The sequence below is a fragment of the Saccopteryx leptura genome, chromosome 9, assembly GCF_036850995.1.
Source record: "Saccopteryx leptura isolate mSacLep1 chromosome 9, mSacLep1_pri_phased_curated, whole genome shotgun sequence".
Classification (NCBI taxonomy): Eukaryota; Metazoa; Chordata; class Mammalia; order Chiroptera; family Emballonuridae; genus Saccopteryx; species Saccopteryx leptura.
In genome coordinates this window covers 22,343,031-22,360,535 of record NC_089511.1, presented here as the reverse complement: position 1 = coordinate 22,360,535, position 17,505 = coordinate 22,343,031, and the positions used below count along the sequence as shown (strand labels likewise).

The 17,505-nt window shown below is 44.3% G+C and overlaps 1 protein-coding gene across 1 annotated transcript in view; it reads right to left on the bottom strand.

Annotated features, from left to right (window-relative positions):
* Positions 1–17,505, bottom strand: part of PKD1L3 (polycystin 1 like 3, transient receptor potential channel interacting) — a 78,654-nt gene that overhangs the window by 15,344 nt on the left and 45,805 nt on the right. The window contains 1 exon segment of the mRNA XM_066350182.1: positions 7,590–7,836. Within this exon segment, the coding sequence (XP_066206279.1) occupies positions 7,590–7,836 (247 nt within the window).

Genomic DNA, 17,505 nt, shown 5'->3' with positions numbered 1-17,505 from the left:
GTCTCTCCCCGTTTCCAGCTTCAGAAAAATGAAAAAAAAAAAAAAAAAAAAAAGAAAAAGAAAAAAAAAATTAATTTCTTGCCTTAAATTTAAGTGAAGAAATAATCATTTTAATTTAGACTTTCATACGTAATAACATATTCTCAGGATTAATATACAAAACCACTCTGCAAGTCATGGCAATTTATTTTTGGCATTTGAATTTTGGATTGATTGTGGTTCTCAATGAAGGGCAGTGTTTTCTCCTATATTTGATGAGTAGTTTGCCCAAGCTAGAGCTGCCTGAGTTCAACTGCAGCTACAATTGAAATGGATACGTTTTTCCAGATGAGAAAAGGAATGAGATTTGGCAAATAGGCAAACTAAAACATACCTGTAGTTTGAGGCTGAACAAAGAATTTTTAAACTAAAAGATACATTTCCTTAAAAGTCTAAAATAAAAGTGTCTGCACTACTCAAACTGGTCCTTAATTCGCACTTGTCCTAAGAACGGACAGAGCAAACATCCCGGTCAGCCTGTTCAGGGCGCAGGCTCACTCACCTGATGGCAGAACTGGCGTGTCTTCCAAGTCTGACAACCTATCCTCCTCCTGAGTAAGTGGCAAATTCCCCTTGGATGGGATAGCCACCCAGGGTCTCCTGATTCTGATAACGCCAAATGCTGCCTGATTCTGTGTGGTTCATTTCAGGGGGCCTCCAGTTAAACCCACAATTCTCTGTATCCTCCAGATCCTGGTGAGATGGCTTCCCTTGTTCTTGGGGAGACACTCTGGTTGGAGAGACTGTAGAGCTGGGAATGTGAATCTGACAAGTAGAACATTGCTCAAAAGAAAGGAGTTCCCCGCCCTGGCCGGTTGGCTCAGCGGTAGAGCGTCGGCCTGGTGTGCGGGGGACCCCGGTTCGATTCCCGGCCAGGGCACATAGGAGAAGCGCCCATTTGCTTCTCCACACCCCCCCCTCCTTCCTCTCTGTCTCTCTCTTCCCCTCCCGCAGCCAAGGCTCCATTGGAGCAAAGATGGCCTGGGCGCTGGGGATGGCTCCTTGGCCTCTGCCCCAGGCGCTAGAGTAGCTCTGGTTGTGGCAGAGCGACGCCCCGGAGGGGCAGAGCATCGCCCCCTGGTGGGCAGAGCATGGCCCCTAGTGGGCGTGCCGGGTGGATCCCGGTCGGGCGCATGCGGGAGTCTGTCTGACTGTCTCTCCCCATTTCCAGCTTCAGAAAAATACAAAAAAAAAACCAAAAAACAAAAAACAAAAAAACAAACAAAAAAAAAAAAAAAGAAAGGAGTTCCCATCAGTAACAAATCTTAATGAGAGAGTACAAAGAGCCATTGTAAAAACTGCCTCATTAAGTAAGGAACAAAAATGCAGTTTCACCACTATTTTTAAAAAACATTTTTGGAGCTTTTAGCTAATGCAACAGGATTTTAAAAAAAGAAATGAGCCTGACCAGGCGGTGGCGCAGTGGATAGAGCATCGGACTGGGATGCGGAAGACCCAGGTTCAAGACCCCGAGGTCGCCAGCTTGAGCGCGGGCTCATCTGGTTTGAGCAAAGCTCACCAGCTTGGACCCAAGGTCGCTGGCTCCAGCAAGGGGTCTGCTGAAGGCCTGTGGTCAAGGCACATATGAGAAAGCAATCATTGAACAACTAAGGTGTTGCAATGCACAACAAAAAACTAATGATTGGTGCTTCTCATCTCTCCATTCCTGTCTGTCTGTCCCTGTCTATCCCTCTCTCTGACTCTCTGTGTCTCTGTAAAAAAAGAAAAAAAAGAAATGAAAGTTATTTAAAAAAGAAAGAAGTGAAATTATAATTTGTAGATAATGATGTATATACATATGCTATATATCAATAGGTAATGGTCTAGATCAGTGGTCTGCAAACTCATTAGTCAACAGAGCCAAATATCAACAGTACGATTGAAATTTCTTTTGAGAGCCAAATTTTTTAAACTTAAACTATATAGGTAGGTACATTCCTTATCGAGGTAGCGCCCGCACGTGGTATTTTGTAGAAGAGCCACACTCAAGGGGCTGGAGAGCCGCATGTGGATCGCGAGCCGTGGTTTGCTGACCAGGGGTCTAGATGGATCACGAGAATCCACTGAGAGGTGTCAGCAAATGGTGGAAATGAGGTCCCTTGCTGTATCTCTCTCCAACAATGTGGCAGCCATCCATAGACAAAGTGCCTTTCTGGGAGCTTTGGGATTTAGGTAGGTGACGTGAATCCTTGGTGAAGTCCAAGGCCAACGAGCCAAGGTCGGTCCCCCACGTGGCTGACTCTCCAGCTATGGGCCTGGCTTCAGGGAATCTCGTCTACAGCTTTGTCCTCCTGTGGCCTTAGCTACAGGGCCATGTGACCTTGGGCTTCCCACACCAAGAACAAAACATTTTATGAGCTATGTTAATTAGCTTGATTGTGGTAATCATTTACAATGTAGTTGCATATCAAAACATCATGTTGTACCTCAAATATGTGGAATTTTTGTCAATTATACCTCAATAAATCTGGGGGGGGGGGTAAGAGAACCTAAAAACTATACTGACAAATAGCTCATTTAGCAAGGTGGCTAGGTACTAAAGACAAATCAATATCCTTCGTATATCCAAACAATAATTACTTAGAAAGTATAGATAAATAAAAGATCTTATTTACAATGTGGCACAACAGATAAAATAAATGCTAATAGATGTGCAAGAATTCTCTGAAGAGCAATTCTGAATATTACTGAGGATGAGATAAGAAGAACAAAGCATGATAGGAAGAGAACATGATAAAGATAATGATTTTAATTTTTTTAAGGTCTTAGTTTTTATCTATATAAATATCTAAATCTGTATTTACAACTAAACAAGCTCTTAATACATAAAAGGCTATTTATCAAGACAAGCAAATAAAACCAAGCAGCCCAATGAAAGGTCTGACCAGGCCATGGTGCAATGGATACCGCCATCAGCCTGGGACTCTTGAGGACCCAAGTTTGAAACCCCGAGGTCACAGGTTTGAGTGTGGGATCATAGACATGACCCCATGGTCGCTGGCTTGAGCACAAAGTCACCGGCTCGGCTAGAGCCCCCCGGTCAAGGCACATATAAGAAAGCAGTCAATGAACAATTATGGTGCTGCAACTCTGAGTTGATGCTACTCAGCTCTCTTCTTTCCTGTCTGTCCCCCCTGACACTCCCCCACCTCTCTCACTAAAAAGCAAGCAAGCAAGGTGGGCAACAATTATGGAATGATATTCACTCATTCATTCCTTCAGGCAGTGTGCATTAAGTGCTCACATATACCGGCTCCTGTCCTAGGTGCATGGACACAGTAGTGGATGGAGGAGTCCTGGTGCACAGAGTGCTCATATTTGAGGAGGGAGACAGACAGGCGGTAACCAAACAGTACTCAGCGCTATGGAGAAAACCTAAGTGAGGTGAAGAAATAGACAGAGCTCGGTGGGGAAGGAGCAGGGCTGTTCATTCAGGAAGGGTGGCCAGAGAAAGCTTCTCTGAGAAGTGGCTTGTGAGAAGCTTGGTGGCTGAAGATGAGTGAAGGAGGGGTGGCGGGGAAGGGGAAGGGGTGACAGGTGTAGCCGGGGCCAGGTGGGCTGACCCTGGTTAGCTCTGGAAAGGGGTTGGGATTTTAAATGTGAAGGGAATCGCTGGGAGGTTTAGAACAAGGGAGTAACACAGATTTGTGTTTTAGACAATGACATGGGAGGGTGGAATGAAGAAGGGCAAGAGCAGAGGCAAGCTCTGCCCACGTGAGAGGTGGAAATGGTGCCTTAGTTCAACTTCAACGTGCATTTTCTCACAAGTGCAGTCGCAAAGTCTTCCCTTCGTTTCAGAGGTACATGTATTGTTCATTGGGCTGTTGGAGATAGGGGTGGACTCCTATCACTGGCTCATGGGAGTGTTAACTAGGACAATAACCAAGGAGAAAAAGTGGACAATATATTTCTAAATTAAAAATGTATAGCCTGGCCTGTGGTGGCGCAGTGGATAAAGCATCGACCTGGAAAGCTGAGGTCGCCGGTTCAAAACCCTGGGCTTGCCTGGTCAAGGCACATATGGGAGTTGATGCTTCCTGCTCCTCCCCCCCTTCTCTCTCTCTCCTCACTCTAAAATTAATAAATATTTAAAAAAAAATGTATAGCCCTGGCCGGTTGGCTCAGTGGTAGAGTGTCAGCCTGGCGTGCAGGAGTCCTGGGTTTGATTCCCGGCCAGGGCACACAGGAGAAGCGCCCATCTGCTTCTCCACCCCTCCCCCTCTCCTCCCTCTGTCTCTCTCTTCCCCTCCTGCAGCCAAGGCTCCATTGGAGCAAAGTTGGCCTGGGCGCTGAGGATGGCTCTGTGGCCTCTGCCTCAGGCGCTAGAGTGGCTCTGGTTACAACAGAGCAACACCCCAGATGGGCAGAGCATCACCCCTTGGTGGGCATGCCGGGTGGATCCTGGTCGGGTGCATGCGGGAGTCTGTCTGACTGCCTCCTTGTTTCCAACTTCAGAAAAATACAAAAAAAAAAATTATTAAAAAAATGTATATACATTTTAGTGAATCTTTTCAAGGAATTTCTCATACAGATATATCTGTATACGTGTAAAATTACATATGTAAAATGGTGTTAATGGTAATAATAATAAAAGATTGGAAACAATGTATGTGGCTATCAATTGGAGCTGGTTATATAAATTATGGTACATCCATGCAATGGAATACTATATAGTAAATGAATAAAACATAATAGGGACAGTTTTATATATATAGATGGAACAATTTCCAGGTAAATTGTTAAGGCAAAAGAGCAAAACTTGCCTGGCCTGTGGTGGTGCAGTGGATAAAGCTTTGACCTGGACCTCTGAGACTGCCGGTCTAAAACCCCGGGCTTGCTGAGTCAAGGCACATATGGGAGGCAACTACTACGAGTTGATGCTTCCTGCTCCTCCTCCACCCTTTCTCTCTCTCTCTCCTCTGTCTAAAATAAGTAATATCTTTAAAAGAAAAAAGCAAAGCTCATGACAGTATTTTTGTATTCTGCCATTTATCATCAAATGTACCTGCAAATGCATAGGTACCTCTGAGAGGATATATATTGTGGTAAATCAGGGATGTAGTTGTTTCTTGGAGATCGAAAAGGGAGATCATGAAACTAAGAAGAGTTGCACAAAATACAGTTTTGTTCACTGAATTTTCTCCATGTTCATGTTTTAATTATTAGTAAATATTTATAATGAAAGTAAAGATCACGTCAGAGAGTTCAGTGGGAACAGGCAGAGTTAAAGCACTGGAGTTCTGCAGAAAATAAAAGGAAGAAGTGACAACCTTCAAATAGGGTTTCGCTTTCTATTTCCTAAGTGAAAAACATACAATTATGATAAAATTCTGATCAGCTGTCTTCCATCTCAGGAGAAAGTCAAAAGAGAATAAGCAAGTTTAAGTTATTGCAAGAGAAATTTTAATTAAGTCCTACAAAGAAAATCTTTCCCTATATGTGATTAAATATTGGAATATGCTATTTTAAGTTATGTTTTCATAGGATTATCTGCTGTGAAAGGCTTGGGCTTTGATGTTCCAAAAACAACTGGACAAACAGAACTGGGTCACATCAATTCTCAAAGCAAAGATTCTTAGGAGTTGAAGAGATAACCCATGTTAGTGCCAGCTTTCACTCAGCGGCACCCACGTCTGCCTCGTTCTGTTTCTTTACCTCTGTCTGCAGGTCGCTCTGGCTCTGACTTGGCATGTCCAGGCAACTCGTGTCCACGTCGTGGTCCCAGTACATGAGGCAGTGCTCCAGCTCCCCCAGGTAATAGCTAGCACTTATCCAGTGAATACTATGCCAACATACTGTTCTAAGCTCTTAGAGATACTAAGTTTTTAAATTTTAATTTTTTATTTTAGAGAGAGAGAGGAAGGGTGAGATGGACAGAACAACTGATCTGTTCCTGTGTGTGCCTTGGCCAGGGAGCAAACTCCCTCCATGCTTCGGATCAATGCTCTACCCAACCGAGCCATCGGGCCAGGGCTAAGCTTTTCATCTTCATGTCAGTCTCACAGGGCAGACCCGACGGCAGGGGGAAGCCAAGGGCAGAGGTGGAATGATTTACCGGTGAATGCACTGTGCTCAGTGGAGAGCAGGAACATGCCCCTGGGCAGCTGGCTTCTGAAGCCGTGCTTGTGGGCCATGACACTCTCTCGCCTGCAGACCTGAGCAGTCCCAGAGAGAGCCAGCATGTCCCAGTGGCACTCGCCAAAGTCACCCGCACTTCAGTTTACATTTTAGTATTTAATCAGTACAGTTACCAACCGCAAACATAATGTGCCCTGAACCTCAAACTGTCACCACCTTACCTGAACTAGAAAGAATCAGTCTATAATGACTAGGAGCTGCCATCTATAAAAACTCTCCTGGAGCCTGACCAGGCGGTGGCGCAGTGGATAGAGCCTCAGACTGGGATGCGGAGGACCCAGGTTCGAGACCCCGAGGTCACCAGCTTGAGCGCAAGCTCATCTGGTTTGAGCAAAGCTCACCAGCTTGAAGCCCAAGGTCATTGGCTTGAGCAAGGGGTCACTCGGTCTGCTGTAGCCCCCCGGTCAAGGCACATATGAGAAAGCAATCAATGAACAACTAAGGTGTTGCAACAAAGAATTGATGTTTCTCATCTCTTTCCCTTCCTGTCTATCCCTCTCTTTGACTCTGTTTCTCCTACAAGAAAAAAACAAAAACATAAACAAAAACTCTCCTGGATGCACCTAGTAACACCTTTAAGGAAAGACTATAAATGTTTGCTGAGATTAGTATGTCTTTCAGATTATTTTAGGAACACAGGAGATGCTCCAAATTCCAACAGGAAGCCACCAATTCGGAGATAAGCACATGCAACAATTTCCAGGATACAGCTTACTGGACAAGATGGAACGTAATAATATGACAGTCTTGGTAACTGGTGAAAAATACAGAACAAGAAGCATTCCTTAAGAAAGAAAATTTTTAGCATTTCTCCAACACTGCCCAAGGCAAAGCAGACCAACTCCTCTTGATGGTAAGATTCTTGGAAGACACAGACCATATTATAACCATCTTTTTACCATTAGCTCCTAGGACAGTTCCCAGCATACCAGGTGATCAGTGCATACTGGTGCAACTGAGCTGGAAACCACACAGGAAAAGTTACACAGACATGCCATAGACTTGGGGAAGGAAGGCTGCACATGAGGCAACATATCAAATACCATCTGGTGACAATGTCTTCCTGGTTCTGGGCTCACTGAACAGCCTTCTCGGCTACACGCGGCTCCCTGCTCCACAGGGAGACAACCGGTCCCAGGGTCACTCCCCTACTGCTCACGCTGTAAGTGAATAAAATGATCGTTCTTCTTTACTAAGTGAGCTTCTTGTGAGAATCACTGGTGGGAGTCAGCTCTGTGGGCCTGATCACCCGTGACTGAAGCGACACAACCCTGAACCTGCTTAGATGAGGTCCAGAGAGTGGAAACCTTGTGGTGCCCGCCGGGCGCAGCCATGTTGGAAAAGCCAGCTGACCATTCTCCGGTGTCCTAACACATCAGGTGGGGGTGTTTGGAAAACTAACTGCACCCCACGTTTGCCTGGCTGGGCCCAGGACTGTGTCCTTACCTCTGAAGTCCCCGTACAGGTTAGGAAGGAGGGTGTGACTGGCCCAGGGGTGGAAATGTTGAAGAAGCTTGATCTCTGAGAAACGGTGAGTAAAGCTCTTCCGGAGAGCTCAATGGAGGTGAAATCTACCGGAGTTCTGGGCGGAGTTGACCGCAGTCATCAGCAGGGTAAGGAAGAGGACTTGGACCGTTGGACGTGGAACAGAAAACAATCCTCGTTGAGCCTGTAGTTGAGAAAGCCTCGACAACTTTTTCTTCATTTTCCCTAAGTCTATCATAGACTCCTACAGGCCCAAAACAGTCAAGAACTGGCAGTTTCATATCGTTCAACCTAATAATTGTAAACATAAGCCAAAACATGTGTCTGTTAGAGATAATCAATTTATAGCTATATATTCCTTGAATTTTTCTTCCACTAATTAGAAATTTCACTTTAGATATATAAAGTCCCACACAAAATTTATATATTTTAGTTCTTAGAGCAATGACTATGAGCAAGTCTTATTTTTTAAAATTTTTGTTTATGGATTTTAGCTAGACAGAGAGAGAAAGAGAAAGAGAGAGAGAGACAGAGAGAGGAAGAGAGAAGAAGAGAGAGGAAGAGAGAGAGGGAGAGAGGAACATAGATCTGATCCTCTGTGTACCCTGACCAGGGATTGAACCAGCAATCTTTGTGCTTCGGGACAATGCTCTAACCCCGGGGGTCGGGAACCTTTTTGGCTGAGAGAGCCATGAATGCCACATATTTTAAAATGTAATTCCGTGAGAGCCATACAAAGACTCGTGTACATTACCCATTATCTAATAAAAATTTGGTGTTGTCCCAGAGGACAGCTGTGATTGGCTCCAGCCACCCGCAACCATGAACATGAGCGGTAGGAAATGAATGGATTGTAATATATGAGAATGTTTTATATTTTTAACGTTTTTTTTTTTTTTTTTTTTTTTTTTTTTTTTTAATTATTTTTATTTATTCATTTTAGAGAGAGACAGAGAAAGATAGAGAGAAGGGCGGAAGAGCAGGAAGCATCAACTCCCATATGTGCCTTGACCGGGCAAGTCCAGGGTTTTGAACCGGTGACCTCATGGTTCCAGGTCAATGCTTGATCCACTGCACCACCACAGGTCAGGCAACGTTTTTTTTTTTATTAAAGATTTGTCTGTGAGCTAGATGCAGCCATCAAAAGAGCCACATCTGGCTCGCGAGCCATAGGTTCCTGACCCCTGCTCTAACCAAATGAGTTATCTGGTGAGGGCTAGTAAGTCTTACTAATCTAGCTTTACCCCTAACAATTATTATTATTTTTAAAGATGTTATTTATTGATTTTAAAGAGATGGTAGAGGGCCTGACAAGGCGGTGGCGCAGTGGATAGAGTGTCGGACTGGGATGTGGAGGACCAGGTTCGAGACCCTGAGGTTGCCAGCTTGAGTGTGGGCTCATCTGGTTTGAGCAAAGCTTACCAGCTTGAACCCAAGGTCGCTGGCTTGAGCAAAGGGTTACTCGGTCTGCTGTAGCCCCACAGTCAAGGCACATATGAGAAAGCAATCAATGAACAACTAAGGCAGTGGTACTGGTCCCTACTGCCCACTAGTGGGTGTTCCAGCTTTCATGGAGGGCGGTAGCGGAGCAACCAAAGTATAAATAAAAAGGTAGATTTAACTATAGTAAGTTGTTTTATAAAGATTTGTTCTGCCAAACTTAGCAAAAATACAACATAAAGTACTTGGTAAGTAATTATTATTATATGCTTTAACTTGCTGTAACTCTGCTTTATAAATTTTGTAAAGTTACTTCCCTACTTTATAAATCACCATTACTGTGGAATCAGTGGGTGGTTAGAAAATTTTACTACTAACAGAGATACAAAAGTGGGTGGTAGGTATAAAAAGGTTAACTACCAGGCCCTGGCCGATTGACTCAGTGGTAGAGCGTTGGCCTGGCGTGCAGGAGTCCTGGGTTTGATTCCTGGCCAGGGCACACAGGAGAAGCACCCATCTGCTTCTCCACCCCTCCCCCTCTTCTTCCTCTCTGTCTCTCTCTTCCCCTCCCACAGCCAAGGCTCCATTGGAGCAAAGTTTGCCCGGGCGCTGAGGATGGCTCTGTGGCCTTTGCCTCAGGCGCTAGAATGGCTCTGGTTGCAATAGAGCAACACCCTGGATGGGTGGAGCATTGCTCCCTGGTGGGCAAGCCAGGTGGATCCCGGTTGGGTGCATGCGGGAGTCTTCTGACTGCCTCCCTGTTTCCAACTTCAGAAAAATACAAAAAAAAAAAAAAAAAAAAAAAAGGTTAACTACCCCTGAACTAAGGTGTTGCGACGAAAAACTGATGATTGATGCTTCTCATCTCTCTCCGTTCCTGTCTGTCTGTCCCTATCTATCCCTCTCTCTGACTCTCTCTGTCTCTGTAAAAAAAAAAAAAAATCTTAAAGAGATGAGAGAGGGAGAGAGAAAGTGGGGGAGGAGCGGAAAGCATCAATTCATAGTATGAAAATCCCACCAATTAAAATTATCAACAACTCGTTCATTGACCAATGAACGATGAAACTTCAAAATCCTTCTAGGAATCGACTTGGCCCTGCAAATCTGACCAAACTTTTCTTACTTCTCCACTACACATCAGACACTGTCACTGCTTTCTCTCCCATAACCCATGTCTGCCGGGACACAGCAGAACACAACGTATACTATGACTGAGTTATATGATATCTCCATGCCAACGGAACATCCATAACCTATCTGCCTATTTCTTTCTTTTTTTAATAATATATACATTTTTAATTTTTGGACTTTGATTTTTAGGTTTTACTTATTCATTTTTCAAGAGAGAGAGAGAGAGAGAGAGAGAGAGAGAGAGAAGGGGGAGGAGCAGGTATATCAACTCCCATATGTGCCTTGACCAGGCAAGCCCAGGGTTTCAAACCGGCAACCTCAGCGTTCCAGGTTGATACTTTATCCACTGCACCACCACAGGTCAGGCCCCTAAAATTGTTTTAATTGGAGAATTTTTCATAGTTATACCAACATTCTCTTGGTCCAATCTATCTATCACTCGTATAGGAGTTAACATTGCTATTACCACCCACTATTTCCTCTAATACTAATTATGACACAACAAGGAAAACACATCCGTCAACAACATTAACTGTCCTGCACTGAGAACACACCGTCATAACTGCACTCGCTGCCCCTCCTGCTTCCATGCGCCAGCCCCGAAATCAGGAGCTTGGTACTGTAAACACAGCTGAATGAAGATACTAGATTTTAAATTTAACAACAGAAACAAAAAGTTCTTACTTACTGAAAAAGTATGCAAGAACTGCAAACTCATGCCTCCATATATATTAATTAGTATAGCCTCTCCGAACTTTTAAAAGAATAGGAGTTATCCGCTGGTCTGGGGAACTAAAATATCAGTGCAACTCCAAATAAGAGTAATTATTTCTATTTCCTCAACACTAATTTCTCTAATTGTATTAATTCTACCAGTCATAGCAACCAGCTCTAATACCTACCAAAGCAAGACATATCCTCCTATGGAAAAACTACTGTGTTTTTGTTTTTTTTGGTGGCAGAGAGAGAGACAGAGGGACAGACAGGCAGGAAGAGAGAGAGAGATGAGGAGCATCAATTCTTCATTGTGGCTCCTTAGTTGCTCATTGATTGCTTTCTCATATGTGCCTTGATGGGGGGGGGGGACTACAGCAGAGTGAGTGACCCCTTGCTCAAGCCAGACACCTTGGGCTCAAGCCAGCGACCTTGGGCTCAAGCCAGCGACCATGGGGTCATGTCTGTGATCCCACGCTCAAGCCAGTGACCTTGCGCTCAAGCTAGTGAGCCTGCGCTCAAGCTAGTAGATGAGCTTGTGCTCAAGCCAGTGACCTGGGGATTCCAAACCTGGGTCCTCTGCATCCCAGTGTGACACTCTTATCCACTGTTCCACTGCCTGGTCAGGCTAAAAACTGCAGTTTCATATGCCTTGATCACTAACCTAACCTTACAAAATCTATTCAATGGGCCAAGAAATAATCATCTCAAATAGACACTGAATAACTATTCAACTCTAAAAATAACACTTATGCCAGCAGCACTATTCATCACCTGATCAATCATAGAATTTGCAACATGATATATACACTCAGATCCTATTATCAGCCAAATTTTAATTTTTAAATTATATTTATTTTTTGCAACGATAATCAAATGTCTTTATTTTCTACATTTAATTTCTTACAATCATTTTTGGAAAATAGTTGTGTTACCAAATGCACTTTCTAGGGTATTTTTTTTTTGTTTTTTTGTTTTTTTTACAGAGACAGAGAGAGAGAGAGAGAGGGAAAGACAGGAACGGAGAGATGAGAAGCATCAATCATTAGTTTTTCGTTGTGCATTGCGACACCTTAGTTATTCATTGATTGCTTTCTCATATGTGCCTTGACCGTGGGCCTTCAGCAGACCAAGTAACCTCTTGCTTGAGCCAGCGACCTTGGGTCCAAGCTGGTGAATTTTTGTTCAAACCAGATGAGCCCACGCTCAAGCTGGTGACCTCGGGGTCTCGAACCTGGGTCCTCCGCATCCCAGTCCAACGCTCTATCCACTGCGCCACCGCCTGGTCAGGCACCAAATGCACTTTCACTGATGGAACCTCATATGACTGAAGCGTTATTTAAAAGATTACAGAAAAAAATAATCACTGAAAAACAAACATTCCCTCGGTCTACATTCTACACACACTGAGGCTACAGGCAAGGTCTGACGTCAGAAGCAGAGGCCATTCTCCTTCCCAGAAACACTAGATTAGAAGAGAGCCTTTGGCAAGTAGAGATCCGAATTTGAGAGCTTTCTATCCCATTGAAAATAAAGAGAAAAGACTCATGAACAGGGACAACAGTGTAGTGACTGCTGGTGGCGGAAGTCAGGTGGGGGCAGGTGGAGGAGGCTACAGGGGGACAAATGGTGATGGGAGGACACCTGACCTGGGGTGGTGAACGCACAAGCCAGTGCCCAGATGAGGTGCCAAGGAACGGCACACCTGAGACCCTTATAATTTTGAGAACAAGTGTCACTCCAACAAAACCAAAACAGGCAATAAATAAAAGTTGCCTTATAAATGTGGAAACATGTAACTATTCTTTTTGTGTGTGGCAGAGACAGAGAGAGGGACAGATAGGGACAGACAGATAGGAAGGGAGGAAGATGAGAAATATCAATTCTTCGTTGCGGTTCCTTAGTTGTTCATTGATTGATCTCTCATATGTGCCTTGACTGGGGGGCTACAGCAGACCGAGTGACTCCTTGCTTGATCCAGCGACCTTGGGCTCAAGCTGGTGAGCTGTGCTCAAACCAGATGAGCCCGCAATCAAGCCAGTGACCTCGGGGTCTAGAACCTGGGTCCTCCACATCCTAGTCCAATGCTCTATCCACTGCACCACCTCCTGGTCAGGCAAAACACGTAACATTTAAAAAAATTTTTTTAAAGGATGGCTTTTTATCTTTGTTAGTATTCTCTTAGCATTCTTTTTTTTAAATTTAATTTTTATTTAATTTTTTGACAGAGACAGAATCAGAGAGAGGGACAGATAGGGACAGACAGACAGGAAGGGAGAGAGATGAGAAGCATCAGTTCTTTGTTGTGGCATCTTAGTTGTCCATTGATTGCTTTCTCATATGTGCCTTGACCAGTAGGCTACAGCAGAGTGAAGGACCCCTTGCTTGAGCCAGTGACCATGGGCTTCAAGCCAGTGACCTTTGGGCTCAAGCTAACAACCATGGGGTCATGTCTATGATCCCATGCTCAAGCCGGTGCCCCAGCACCCAGGCTGGTGGGGTCATGTCTATGATCCCACATTCAAGTCAGCAACCTGGCGCTCAAGCTGGTGAGTCCGTGCTCAAACTGGATGAGCCTGTGTTCAGGCCAGTGACCTCGGGGTTTCGAACCTGGGTCCTCCGCATCCCAGTGCAACACTCTCTCTACTGCACTACCGCCTGGTAAGGCTCTCCTAGACATTCTGAGATTTATTTAGCACAGCATTCTATCTGCTTAACATTCCAATTTTTTTTTAAATTTTTATTTATTCATTTTAGAGAGGAGAGGGAGAGAGAGAGAGACAGAGAGAGAGGAGAGACAGAGAGAGAGAAGGGGGAGGAGCTGGAAGCATCAACTTCCATATGTGCCTTGACCAGGCAAGCCCAGGGTTTCGAACCGGCGACTTCAGCATTTCCAGATCGACACTTTATCCACTGCGCCACCACAGGTCAGGCTTAACATTCCAATTTGGGCACACTGATTATCTGCTCTACTATCTGAGTAGTTAAGGAAGCTCTATAAATAAACACATCATTTTGCTCTATTATCACACTTCCAAAAAGCCTTATATAATTGGAATTAGCTTAATATATTTTTCTTTTATTTTTGTTGCTTTGTTTTTATTTTTAATTGAATGTACTGGGGTGACACTAGTTAACAAAATTATACAGGTATCAGGTGCACAATTCCCCTGCTCACCATATTGTGTGCTCACCCCCAAGTCAAGTCTTCTTCCATCACTACCTATCCCCCCATACCCTCCTCCACCACCCCCACACTATTAACCAATTTTTTTTTTTTTTTGTATTTTTCTGAAGTTGGAAATGGGGAGGCAGTCAGACAGACTCCCGCATGTGCCCGACCGGGATCCACCTGGCATGCCCACCAGGGGGCGATGCTCTGCACATCTGGGGCGTTGCTCTGTTATAACCAGAGCCATTCTAGCGCCTGAGGCAGAGGCCATAGAGCCATCCTCAGTGCCCGGGCCAACTTTGCTCCAATGGAGCCTTGGCTGAAGGAGGGGAAGAGAGAGACAGAGAGGAAGGGGAGTGGGAGGGGTGGAAAAGCAGACGGGCGCTTCTCTTGTGTGCCCTGGCTGGGAATCGAACCCGGGACTCCTGCATGCCAGGCCAACACTCTACCACTGAGCCAACCAGCCAGGGCTAACCAATTTTTTTAATACCTCCTTTTAATTCTCAATATAATACTAATCTAGGTCAGCGCTAATAATCTTTTCAACTAGTCACTGGATGAGAAGGAGCAGAAATTGTATCATTCCTACTAATCAGACGATGGCATGGTTGAACAAACACAAACACTGCAGCTCTCCCAAGAAATCATATATGACCACACTGCAGACATCAGATTCATTATGTCAACGGCATGATTCCTGTTTAATTTTGACTCATGAGAGAGATCTTCAACAGATCTTTTTACTCAACCTTAACAATACTAACTTTCCAGTAGCTGGGCTCCTTCTAGCTGCGGCCAGAAAATCCACCCAATTCAGACGTGACCCATGACTACCTCCCACTAACGAAGGCCCTACATTTGTCCTGTCTTAGCCTACTCCATCCACTCAAGTACAACAGTCATAGCAGGAATCTTCCTACTAATCTGACTTTACCTATTAATAGAAAAGAAGTTTAACCAAACAACATTATGCCTAGGAGCCACTACCACATTATTCACAGCAATTTGCACTCATACTCAAAACAATACAAAAAAGACTGTCAACCTGACCTGTGGTGGCGCAGTGGGTAAAGCACTGACTTGGAGCACTGGGGTCATCAGTTGGAAACCCCAGGCTTGCCTGGTCAAGGCACATATGGGAAGCAAAATCTCTGAGTTGATGCTTCGCACTCCTCCCTCCCCTTTTCTCTCTTTCTCTCTCCTCACCTCTCTCTGAAATCAATTAATATAATCTTTTAAAAATTTTTCACCTTTTGTACCTCAAGCCAATTGGGCCTAATAACAATGACCATTGGCATTAACCATATCTAGCACTTGACACATCGGCACATGTGCATTCTTCAAAGCCATAGCACTCTTATGTTCTAGGTCTATTATTCACAACCTAAACGACCAACAAAATATCCAGAATATAAGTGGCCTATTCAAAACATTACCCTTCTCCGCAACTGCACTCATTACTGAAGTCTAGCACTAACAGGAATGCCTTTCCTCACAGGATTCTACTCCAGAGACCTAACCGTCCAAATGCTAAGAGGGCCTATGCCAAGGCCTGAGCCCTGCTAAGTGCTCTCGTTGCCACTTCCCTACAACTATCTCCACTGCTTAGATCCGTGATGGCGAACCTTTTTATAAAAACCGCCCACTTTTGCTGTGCTGGTCAACCTGGTCCCTCCCACGCACTAGTGGGCATTCCAGCTTTCATAGTGGGAGGTAGCAGAGCAACCAAACGGCGCCTCGATTGGCCCACCATGAAAGCTGGACTGCCCACTAGTGGGCGGGAGGGACCATTTGCCAATACGGGCTTAGATCATCTTCTCTGTGCTCCTAGGGCAACCACGCTTCCTGACTCTGATCTTAATAAAGATAACCCTTCCTAACAAAGTCTATTAAATGTCTCTTAATTGGAAGCATCTTTGCTGCTTTACTTCCAGTAGCACCGCCGGACTACTCCCCGGATAATGTGCCCCACTATCTGGAGCTAACACCGGGCCGTAGCTGTGCTAGGTTTTGTTCTGGCACCTGAGCTCAGCCTTACAACACAGAATCTCAAGTTTAGTTATCTCTCAAAACTATTCTTACTCTCTAACCTTCCTGGATAGTTTCCAGCTGTCGTACACTGCCTCCCCCCACAACAAGCTTGTCAGCAAGACAAAAATCAGCATCACTATTTCTTGACCTAATTTGACTAGAAAATACTATATTTTACTAAAATTAATCTCCCAATTCCAAATAAAAGCTTCTACATGCGCATTCAACCAAAAAGGCCTAGTCAAATTGTACCTTTCTTTTCTGACTACATTGACCCTAAGCCTAATTATACTTACTTTCCACACATAATTTCTGTAATAACAATGACTCCAATAAGCAGAAATCAAACAGTAAACATAATCAATCTAGTAGCATAACTAGCCTGGCCAGGTGGTGGTGCAGTGGACAGTGTGCTGGACTGGGACGTGGAGGACCCAGGTTCAAAACCCCAAGGTCGCTGGCTTGAGCAAGGGGTCACTTGGTCTGCTGGAGCCTCCCGGTCAAGGCACATATGAGAAAGCAATCAATGAACAACTAAGGTGCTGCAATGAAAAGTCGATGCTTCTCATCTCCCTTCCTGTCTGTCTGTCCCTATCTGTCCCTCTCTCTGTCACTTTATGTCTCTATCTCTCTCTCTCTCTCTCTCTCTCTCTCTCACACACACACACACACACACACACACACACACACACACACACAGAAGTAGCATAACTATGTAAAGCAGCAATACCCACAGCTTCCCAACTGAGAAAGTTGGGACCCTGGTATCATAAATAGCCCAATCCCCTCACTCATTAAACTTACACAGGGCCCTGGCCAGGTAGGTCAGTGGTTAGAGGGTGATTAACTCTACAACCTTATCCTGTACAAACCTATCATGATCTTTATCTAAAAGGTTGTTTAAAAGAAAGAAAGAAAAAAAACAACACCTCCTTTTCATCAGCATTTCGGCTACACAAACTAAACATCTCAGTGAGAGCATTAAAAACCATAAACCTCCAAGACACAGTGTCACTTTGCAAGAGGAATGTATCAGAATGGTATGTCATAACATAAAAAGTTATACTTCAAATACAGATACATTTCATTTTATACATTAATCAAAACAAATAGAAAGTAATTTAAACGCCAAACCATTAGAGCACAATTTGGGGCAAAAAGAACCTTATAAATCAATCTGTTTCAGAGCCCCAGTCAGGGCACAAACAACAGTCAACCAATGAATGCATAAATGAGTGGAACAACAAATTGAGGTCTCTCTCTCTCCCCCCTTCCTCCCTCCCCTAAAACAAAATCAACAATGAACCTAAATACAACCTCTACCTCATTTTTTAGTATACATAAAATTAATTTAA